Source organism: Sesamum indicum, linkage group LG8 (genome assembly GCF_026168435.1).
Source record: "Sesamum indicum cultivar Baizhima isolate 11 linkage group LG8, ASM2616843v1, whole genome shotgun sequence".
In the NCBI taxonomy this organism is placed as follows: Eukaryota; Viridiplantae; Streptophyta; class Magnoliopsida; order Lamiales; family Pedaliaceae; genus Sesamum; species Sesamum indicum.
Window position 1 is genome coordinate 25784031 of NC_142664.1, and position 11337 is coordinate 25795367.

Genomic DNA, 11337 nt, shown 5'->3' on the forward strand with positions numbered 1-11337 from the left:
ACAAATTAAAACCCTCTTACAAAAGGTCTATTTCTTTATACATCTTTTCAAAAAAAGAATTTACAGTAATTACAGGTACTTATAGAAGACGAGGTTTGTGATAGGGGTATTATCCCAGTTGGACCTTTGATCGGAAGTACCCTTTAGTTAAAGAAAAATATCAAAAATGTTCATAGAATCCACATACTTCTAACGAGTCGGGTCGTGTCCTAACCAACCCGAATCTAGGACCCGAAACCTAAGCCGTTGATCTTCCAACAAATACCTTACCTAAAATAAATGCCACGTGGCCCTGTCCTGTACGGACATTTAAACCTATAAACCTCAACCTTAGTAACAACTTGCGACCAAAGTGAGCATCCTAAAATTGATCAAATTTTGCAACAAATTGTCCATAGGTTTTCCACATAACTCTCTTTTTCTTTTATGTTAATTTCAATATACTTACACGATATTGCTATATGTGTTAGACTTATCTTTCTCTAACAATACATTTTGGCCGAAATAAAATATGAAAAATCAAATCCGACAACTTATGACGAAATATATTAAGACCTGAACCTAATAAGCAAGTGCAGAAAATAAGACCAAATATACGAAAAAAGGTAAAAAGATAGATGACTAAATATATAATTACTAAAGACCAAAACAAGATATATCATATCTCACCAAAAATACCATTTTCCTTTATCTTATTTATTTCATCCATCAAAGCAAACAAAGGCTGTAAATTCTGTCCGACGAAAGTTTGAGTTTTTCACAAAGATATCAAATGATAAAGGATTCTATTACTACTTTCTTTTTTTAACTAAAGCCGATTTTACCTTTGCCTTTTTGGAAAATCAAGCACACTCCTAAATTGACACGCAGGGTTGTGGGACATCAATTGTTGTAATAGGGCAATTCTTGCGATCGATCGGTCAGTAATCATTCTGCCCATCGTCTCCCTCATTTTTCGTTTACTTTAAATTTACTGTCACTATTCTCTGATCATTCTGTTCTCTTGGTTCTTGTTGAAGTGGGGAAAAAGATTAAGGAGAAAGAATTTAAGAAAATAATTTTCCAATACTTTGCGTAACATTTTTCAACTCCCAATCTGTTCTTAAGATGTTTTTGCACTTGAATTAGTTGTAAAGTATCAGCCGGGACGATTTTGATTAAAGTTTAGAGCCCATTGTTATCAATTTGAGGCATTTTTTTTTCTGGGACCCTCAGTTTGATCATATATTAACGGTATTGGATTCTTGTTTTTCTTTTTCTTTGGCCCTATTAAATTTTAAACTTCGGCCCAGTTTGAATTTGTATCATGGACAGAATTGTCTCAGAGGCATCTGATTCTCTCTGCTCTGGCTGATTTTAATGTTTAATAGGGAACTGTTTGTCGCAATGAATTTGTGATATTTGAAGAAAAAGATTTTCTGGCCTGTTGAATTTTTTCGATGGAGAGCAGTGAAGGAGGAGCTGATCAGGCTTCTGGCTGGATGCAAGTAAAAAAGGTTTTTCTCACAAACCCTTTTGTTAGAGAGGTCAAAGAATGTATTGTTTGTGTTTTCCTGGACTAGAATTTTAACTTCGGTTGGCTCTTTGTTGTATTTTTGTATATGATGATCAGAATCTTTTTGTGGGCTGATGCTTTTTAATTTATGTTTCTTTGTACAAGGAGTTGAATATTTAATCTTGAGTTTGTTTGACTGCTTTATCACACGGAGAGGCTGGAGTGGATGATGACTGACGACTATTGTAGAATACATCTGAACTGGAGTTTCATTTGACATGTTAGAAAAATTTAGTGGAATGAATTAATTTCTTTCATTATATGTTGATGAATTTCACATTTTGCAATTCAGCCCAGCTCATAGTTTTAAGAGTCTCCACTTGTGTATTTGTTTGATATAGTGAGTATCATGAAACCAACGCATGTAACGTTCCAATCATGGTGATTATTCTGTGGACGACTTCATCAAAGTTGTGTGGCTTGCATAATCACAGTTTGTCTCTAGTACCAAACTCTCTCCATTTTGATAGTACTTTTTGCCATTTCCCATGGCTTTGCCCCTTTTATTTCTTCTGATGAGCATATGCGGATTTCACACTCGATTTTTCTAGCTAATGAGACAAAATGTGAAGCTTTCTCTTATCTACAATTTTTTCAGTTTCACTTACTTTGCTAGAGTCATTTCATGATCTTCTTTCTCAGAAGCACAGAAGCAATTCAAAATTCTCGCTACATGGTTGGGTTGAAGGGCTCTCTGGGAAACAGAGTGCCAGCAACACAAAAAACCGACTTTCATTGAGTCAAAAACTGGAGAATAAAATAAATGAAACCCGATCTTTAAATTCAAGTAAAGATCGTGCTATTCATGATGTCAGTAATGCTGCAAACTCTCTTTCTATCTCTACTGAGGATGGGTCAGTTGGTCATTACCTTGATAAATGTGTTGTTAGTCAAAATAGTGGAGACCTAGATTCATCTCATTCAGCAGCAATAGATACCAGAGATCCTAGAGACAAATTGGTTGTCAATCAGGAAAATTTCAAAGATGATGTCCTTCCAAAAATCAAGTGGGGTGACTTGGATGAGGGTACACTCATACATTATGGTAAAGCTTCTGGAGGTGGATTGAAGTTTGGGGGAATTAAAAATCACAGGCAGGTTTTTGCTGAGGCTGGGAGTTGTGAAGATCTTTCATGTGATGTTCTACTTGATCCTAAGGAGAACAAATTTGTTGGAGCAGCAGTTGATGAAGATAAGGTTCTTGCAAAACCTCATTCTATTTCTCCGAGGACGATATCTATCGAAGAAACCACTAAAGACGTGAATGAAGTGTCTTCAGAAGATGTTAAAGAGCAAATTACTTGCGAAAAAAGAGCTAGTCACAGTGCTACTATTTCAGGTTCTGACGTTGAGCATGACCAACTCAAGCAGGAAAATGACAACGTCTACAACCCATCTGGGGAAAATATTGCATGCGTAGCCAATGAAGAGGTGCCAATTACTAAATCAGCTAATCATTTAATTGAATATCGTTCCGATGTTTCTGTAGTGCCTCTTTCTGATGCCACTTCAAGCATGAGGACAAGTATCCTGTGTTCTGATGCAGTACTACGAGAGAACAGCGAAGCTGGAACCAGTGGAGAATCGCTGTTGGTAGCTTCAACAGAAGAGTTAGGTGATCAAAAACCTAAAGCAAATTCTGATGATTTACTGGAAGGCCGAGACACAGATGCTCTTGATTCAGATGCCACAGGTGAAAGCAAAGAAAGATTTAGAGAACGCCTTTGGTGCTTTCTGTTTGAAAACCTTAATAGGGCTGTCGATGAACTTTATCTTCTCTGTGAACTTGAATGTGATCTTGAGCAAATGAAAGAGGCTAGTCTTGTACTTGAGGAAGCTGCATCAGACTTTAGGGAACTGAAGTCTAGAGTTGAAAAGTTTGAGAAATTGAAAAGGTCCACATCTCATGGAGCTGATGGGACTCCATTGATAATGCAGCCTGATCATCGCAGACCGCATGCCCTCTCATGGGAGGTCAGCAATCGTGCCCTTCAGATGCAAATACACTACCATTTTGGTTTCAGTATGTAGATATTTAGACATTCTTTCTCCTTGATGATCAATGCTTTTACTTTATACTGGTATTAGTAATAATTAAATAACCAAGGATTGTTAAATAAGTAATAAATTACTGTCAGGATTGTAAGTAAAATTTGTATCTTCTTTTCTCTTGCAATGGTAAGTCACTAAGTCTGTAGTACTGTCATTTGATCATTGGGCTGAGACGTTTTTATTTTTCTTACTTATTTATAGTGAAGTGTACACATAATGTATTAACTTCTGAAATTGAGTTTTCTGTTGGTTAAACATGAACTATGATCCTTAAAGAAGTGTTTAAAAGAGATGATCATGGGAAGAGATGGAGAGTTGTTTGTGCAGTTTCAAGGACTTGTCTGAAATAAATTTCATTCATTAGCTGATAGTGGACAGAAATTTGACATCTAGTTTTACATATTGTTTACTTAAGTTCTTACTGTTTTACTCTGAGGGCAGGTCCGTCGAATGACAACTTCACCACGCAGGGCAGAGATCTTGTCTTCATCTCTTGAAGCTTTTAGGAAAATACAACAAGAGAGAATTAGTGAACGTGCCAACATTGCTGAGAATCTGCAGTCTGACAGCCATAGTTCCCATTTTGGAACAAGGGATAGTTTGAACTTGGAGAAGTCTGCTCAGAGAAGTGATAGAGTGGGAGATTCTAAAGAATTAAAAGAGAAGGGAAGGAAGCAGACTGAAGTCTTAGATTTGTCTCAGGGCTCAACTAAAGAAAAGAGAAATGTTGACTTAGGTAAATCAGGTTCTATGGCATCTAGGTTGCCTCAGAAGGAGGGTTCTGATATCCGTGTCTATGGAAAGAGCAGCAGGGAACTGCATGGATCTGCTTCTGACACAGAGAAGCTGCTTCATAAGAAAAACAAAATCTTAGCAGAACACACTGTTGAGAGAAATCTCAAATCAGCTGATCTCTTGAGAAGACATAATCCTTTCCCTGAAAAAGAAAGAGAAAGGAAAATTGGAAACTCAGGGAAGTCCATGGATGCTTGGAAGGAGAAGAGGAACTGGGAGGACATACTTGCATCTCCACGTCGTGTATCTTCCCGTTTCTCTTATTCACCAGGCATGAGCAGGAAAAGTGCTGAGCGAGTACGTGTTTTACATGATAAACTTATGTCTCCTGAGAAGAAGAAGAAATCAGCTCTCGATCTTAAAAAGGAAGCAGAAGAAAAACATGCCCGCGCCACAAGAATTAGAACTCAACTTGAAAATGAGAGACTTCAAAAGCTTCAACGGACATCAGAGAAACTGAACCGTGTAAATGAATGGCAAACTGTTCGCAGCAATAAGTTGCGAGAGTCAATGTTTGCTCGTCATCAGCGTAGTGAATCTAGGCATGAAGCTTACATAGCTGAAGTTGTGAGAAGAGCTGGTGATGAGAGCAGTAAAGTTAATGAGGTACGGTTCATCACCTCATTGAATGAAGAGAACAAAAAGCATATATTGCGGAAAAAACTCCAGGATTCTGAACTAAGGAGAGCAGAGAAACTTCAAGTAATAAAGATTAAACAGAAAGAGGACATGGCTAGGGAAGAAGCTGTTTTGGAACGTAAAAGACTTATTGAAGCCGAGAAGTTGCAGCGCCTTGCAGAGACTCAACGAAGAAAGGAAGAAGCTCAAGTGAGAAGGGAAGAAGAACGCAAAGCATCAAGTGCTGCACGCGAAGCCAAAGCTATGGAACAGATGCGAAGGAAAGAGATTCGAGCCAAAGCTCGGCAGGAGGAAGCAGAACTCTTGGCTCAAAAATTAGCTGAAAGACTCAGCGAAAGCGAACAGAGGCGGAAATTTTATCTAGAACAAATACGGGAAAGAGCGTCAATGGATTTTAGGGATCAATCTTCACCTTTATTGCGACGCTTAGCGGTTCAAGGTAGATCAACTCCATACAGTAATGGAGATGACAATCTCACAAATGATGGTGGCTGCACGGCAGGCTCTGGTATTTTAACCAGTGAGGCATTGCAACACTCACTAAAGCGAAGGATCAAAAGAATCCGGCAAAAACTTATGTCACTGAAACATGAATTTCCTGAGCCTTCCGTAGGACTCGAAAATTCTAGTCTCGGGTATAGGACTGCTGTTGGAACTGCAAGGGGAAAAATTGCTAGGTGGATTCAGGATTTGCAAAAACTTCGCCAAGCAAGAAAAGATGGTGCTGCTAATTTTGGACTTATAACTGCTGAAATGATCAAAGTATTCCACCTTCATTCTAAGCTTTTGATAGACTATATGTTCATGTTACTTGATATCAGTAATTTGTGTTTCAGCTGTCTCTTTGGAGTTAATTAATCATTGCATTTGACTTAAGTTTTCTTTTCTTCTTTTCTTCTTTTTTTCTTCCATTTAGTTCTTGGAGGGAAGAGATGCTGAGTTGCTGGCCTCTCGTCAAGCTGGTCTGCTAGATTTTATTGCTTCCACCCTGCCAGCTTCTCACACATCAAAACCTGAAGCGTGCCAGGTTACCATATACCTTTTAAGGCTTCTGAGAGTAGTGCTAGCAACGCCAACAAACAAATGCTATTTCCTTGTACAGAATCTCTTGCCACCAATCATCCCCTTGTTAGCGGCATCACTTGAAAATTATATTAAGATGGCAGCTTCATTAAATATCCCTGGCCCTACCAGTGTTGTCTCAAGTAAAACCTCAACTGGAAATTTAGAGTTAATTTCTGAAATATTGGATGGTTTTCTCTGGACTGTGGCAGCAATTATTGGTCATTTGAGCTGTAATGAGTACCAACTTCAGATGCTGGATGGTTTGATAGAGCTTGTTATTGCATACCAAATTATTCACCGGCTACGAGATCTTTTTGCACTTTATGATCGACCACAGGTGGAAGGATCCCCATTTCCTTCATCTATTCTCCTAGGTATCAATTTATTGACCGTTCTGACTTCCAAATTCAGATTTTCATCCTCAATAGACTGGGATTTGTCTGCTGTTGATGTATTGCAAGGAACTAAACTTGGACAGAAAAAGCTTTCTGGGCCTGCAGATTTAAGATTCACTTCATGTGAATCTAGTGTAGGTGGCAGACCGATTTTGCCAACGAATGGCAGCTTATCGACAGATTTGCCAGATGTACCAGAGGGTAGGGCGCTAGATGAGACTTCGATTATTCAAGGAACAACTAGCCCAATGGTCATTCCTGATAACTGTAATGATGTTGAGTGTATTGCTTCAAAGATCCAGACTGTGGATGAGTCTTTAAAAGCTCCAACAGAAGATAAACACCAGTGTGCTTCTGTTCAGAAGGATAAAAATAACACTATAAGCAATAGCGCAGAACAAAGTGATGGGAATTGCTCCAACTTAAAGCAGCCGGCGACATTTCTTCTTTCAGCAATGTCTGAGACTGGTTTAGTCTGTCTTCCTTCCATGTTAACTGCTGTCCTCTTGCAGGCCAATAACCGGTTGTCTGCTGAACAGGTTATGTATACATCCACTTTTGCACGCATCTCATAGTTTGCTGGTTATTGTCTGCGCTGCACTAACTGTGTGCCTTTTTTTTTTTCATTCCTTGTTCTTTGTTGACTTGTTAGTAACTTTACTTGAAACAGTTCCTTGGGTGTCAGACATGGAACCTCACAATAATTTTCAGTCCAGTTTACTGCATGTTCCAGTTGTATGTTGCAGATCACAGTCCATTTTCTTGTTCTGGAGAACATTATTGTCTAAATTTTTGGATACTTCATCTCACTTTTCTTTATGAAGTTCATCACATAAATAGAAGATTTGGTTTAGTCTTTCACGTGCCCTCCGTTAACTGTATCCTTTTTCTTCTTTTTAAGTGAGCATGTGGATGCAGGTATTGAGGCCAGTAAATATTGCAATAGGGTAATTTAAAAAATGTAGTTTCTTGTTCATATTGTATCCACTTGGATGACTTACCTCAGTTAGGAGATACTTGGCATTCCCAGTTATCTTTTATCAATCATATAAATGTTCAGGATATTATTTGATTTCACTGTTTACAATCCATCCAACAATTTTCCAGTTTGAGTATTTTACGATTAATGTTATTAACTTGGTCCAGCAGCTCAAATGTTTTTAGATCCATAGCTCTCTATTTTTGTAGTAGTACGTGATGGATGAGCAAGATTTACTGGTGCCCTGGTGTCCTTTCTGCAATCTTACTTCTTACTTCATTCAATGAGTTGACTAGGATTTTGGTATTGATGTAAAGCTTTCTGTTCATTCTGTTTTAGATATAAGATTATGGTTTCACTCAAACACACTCAAGAAGAAGCATGTGAGTGTGTTTGTAAGCACTGGTGAATGTATGACATGTCATTTTTTGGTCTTTTTCAACCAAGAAAAGGAAGGCTTTTTAGTATGAGTTTATATTGTTAGCTCTATCTCATCTGGTATTGACTCTATTTCTTGTTGCATTTCTGACCCAGTTTTTCCAGAAAAATGAAAAAGTTTCTAAACCGGATATAAAATTGGGCATAGCCAAGTAAAAATCCAACTTATTATATTAAGAGACATCATATTTGAACTTCAATTTAGGTATCATAGGCAAGGTCAATAGTTTTGACTTTTGAGTTAGAACATCAAATTCTATCCTCAATTGTACGTATTGTATTTATTCAGAATTTCTCATGTGGGCTATTAAAATTTGTGACTGGGGCTGTGTTGAGAGCTTTTAAGAATTTTAATGTGTGTCCACCAGTAGGCACTAAATACTTTTTGTTGAACCATATATTTCAGTCCTCGTATGTCCTTCCATCTAATTTCGAGGAAGTGGCGACTGGAGTTTTGAAGGTGTTGAACAATCTGGCTCTAATAGACGTAATTTTCATCCAGAAAATGCTGGTAAATCCAACTCCTGCAGGGGGCTTTTAGTTAGTGACTACTGGCTTGCCTCTCCTTCACAAGTTGAGACATTTTCCCTTTATTTTCCTTGTTTCCTTTTTATCCAAAACCGATTTTTTTTTCCTCCTAAATTAATTGCAGGCCCGGCCAGACCTCAAAATGGAGTTCTTTCACTTGATGAGTTTCATCCTTTCTCATTGCACAAGCAATTGGGTAGTAGCCACTGATAAGGTAATATCACACTCGTCTTTGTCAATATCAAGTAGCATATAAAGTGGGCACGCTTGCCAGATGTGCACATGAACTGAATCTGTCTTAGCAATTCAGGAGCTGACAGTAATTTCTTTAATGACATGACAGGCTTATGCCACGCATAAAATGAATAATTAGAAAACCTACTAATTTACTTCTGATACCGTATATGGAGAAGATGACCTTTGATCTATCAATTTCTGTATCTCCTTACTGACGATAGTTTTCATTAGGTATATCATCTTGTCTGTCTTTAGTTTCTTATTTTCTTTCTTTCCTCTCTTGTTTTGGTCTAACAAGTCTATTCATGTGAACAAATCCTCAACTCCTATGGTTAGATAAAGTTTCTATGCCCTTATGCAATTGTTATTAGTTGGAACATTGGCATTGCAGCATCTCCAATGCTATTAAATGCCATATCCGCTGTGGGATTCGTTGTCACTAGAAGCATTTGTGTAATATTAAAATGGTGATGATCATGGTTCAAAGTATCAGGACTGGTCGCGGCTGATTCAAGAGCATCTGCTTGTATTCACCTGAGTATATATGTATCATTGATAATATTGGATGATATCATTAAAACCATGATAATCAGTTATATAAGCATATTATCAGTGATTAATATTCTATAACATCATATTATCATGAACTCTATATGCATTAATCAAACTACATTTTTTCCTCTTAGAGATCTTGTAATGTGATTTACTTGGTGTTATTGCATGTACAATGAATATTTTCTTATTTCTATTAATAAACTACCTTTTGTTACATACTCATTTTTTAGAATAATATTTTATTCGATTTTATTTCAAAATTCTTGACATACATTAATGGGTAATAATTTTTGTTATTTGTATTTTATTTTATAACTTGACAATTTCTTAAAAAAAATTAGCATTTGATGATGTATTTATTTCATATCACCTCACAATATCCGGATACACCATATTCTATGTGGAACAACACTTATGATATTAACGATGAGACCCATTACTTTGAACTGGGATAGTAATTGGATATGAATTTTCATTTTCCTCTTTCCTTTGGCATCCTATTGCTACCTTATTCGAAGTTTTTTCTTTTCCCTATGTCATACACCAAGATCATTCAGTTATCTGCTAATACAGTATTAATGGTAGTTTTATCATTTGCTTATTGTATTGTCCTAAGTTATAGGAAGAGATACGCATACGTCTGGGCGTTTGATATACCAAAAAAGCCCATACTTTTATGCACACTGCTACATTATCCGGCTGTCAGTAACCAGTTGAGACAAAGTTCTTTTCCAGATTAGGATTCTTGATCTTTCTAACTTTAGTGGAATTATATTTACTGGTCATTGCCTTTAGTTTAGACCAAATGACATACATAAATGTCCTTCCACGAAAGTTCCTCAAAAGCGGCCTCAGATGTTTTAATGATGTTACATATTCTGTCTCTTGCTTGATTTTCTTAACAGAACTTTTTGAATTTTCTTCATTTCTTAGATTGGTATGCTCCTGCTGGAATCTTTGTCACTTCTTGGTTATTTCGCGTTGTTCCACCCAGAGAATCAAGCCGTCCTTCGCTGGGGAAAGAGCCCTACTATCCTGCACAAGGTCAGTAGATTTTGGGCGCATCTCTTACAAATGCGGATTTTCATTTACAGAATCAGTCTAACTAGGGCCGGTGGAACAGGTCTGCGATTTGCCTTTTGTGTTCTTCAGTGATCCAGAATTGATGCCCGTTTTGGCGGGCACACTAGTTGCTGCCTCTTACGGGTGTGAACAGAACAAGGCTGTCATTCAGCAAGAACTAAGCATGGACATGCTTCTTCCGTCCCTTAGGTTGTGCAAAAGCAGTATGCCTGCAATTCACTCCAATTTGGTTCAGAATGTTCTTCCAGCTGAGGATTCTACTGAACAGAATCAGATGGGTCCTGAAAGAAAAGTTCAGGCCGATGTTTCTCAGAAATATAATCGGAACTATCCAAAAAACACTCGTGTCCTCCCACAGAGATGCGGGGTTCCAGCTAGTAACATCAGACCTACCAAGGCAAGAAACCAGAGAGACAACAAATTTATGAAGCTTAATGAAGAAATGCATTTGGGCCCTGCTCAATCTGCTTCTGAAACATCGACATTGATGCTGCACTGTAGGTTTCCTGTAAGCTTCATAGATAAAGCCGAACAGTTTTTCACAGCAGAGATTAACACCAGCAATGGTGAATTGGTCTGATTTGAACGCAGTCTTCTAGTACACAAAGAGTCACACAATTTTCTTTAGTTTAGAAAGAAAGGTTCTGTTTCCTTGATAGAAGAATGGAGAAATCCATCACTCAACATTTAGATGCATGAATTACGAACAAATACATCACTCTTTAAATCAAAATATCAAATACCAACTGAAATAAGCATACTGGCATTTGCATTAGTAGAACTTCAGGGCAAGATTTACTTGGTTCGATCTTTAAGGCTGCATTTTGATTAAAACATTGGACCAAGTTTGTCTTGCCATTGGTGATAAGTAGTCGTGTATAATATATTCTTGTGGCATCTCTGTAAACTATACTTGGATCCCATTGTACAGTATTCATGATTCATTCTAAAGAAATCGGGTAACTAGTTCTTTTTAGTGTTTGTGGAAGCAATGCTTGTGTTTTGTCAAGCCCACA

At 37.5% G+C, this 11337-nt stretch overlaps 1 protein-coding gene across 3 annotated transcripts; it reads left to right on the forward strand.

Moving 5' to 3' along the window:
- Positions 1–698: 698 nt before the first annotated feature.
- Positions 699–11297, forward strand: LOC105168860 (uncharacterized). 3 transcript variants are annotated; one of them, XM_011089039.3, is made up of 9 exons: positions 699–919; positions 1371–1496; positions 2198–3529; positions 4049–5803; positions 5958–7040; positions 8325–8429; positions 8571–8660; positions 10172–10282; positions 10362–11297. In XM_011089039.3, the coding sequence occupies exons 2-9, from the start codon at positions 1440–1442 to the stop codon at positions 10899–10901; spliced, it is 5073 nt and encodes a 1690-aa protein (XP_011087341.1). In that variant the 5' UTR covers positions 699–919; positions 1371–1439; the 3' UTR covers positions 10902–11297. The 3 variants fall into 3 exon arrangements, 2 of the variants coding, with proteins under 2 accessions (XP_011087341.1, XP_011087342.1); XM_011089040.3 differs by lacking the exon at positions 699–919 and adding an exon at positions 928–1233; XR_016066734.1 differs by lacking the exons at positions 699–919; positions 10362–11297 and having other exon boundaries at positions 928–1496; positions 8325–8491; positions 10172–10222.
- Positions 11298–11337: the final 40 nt, after the last annotated feature.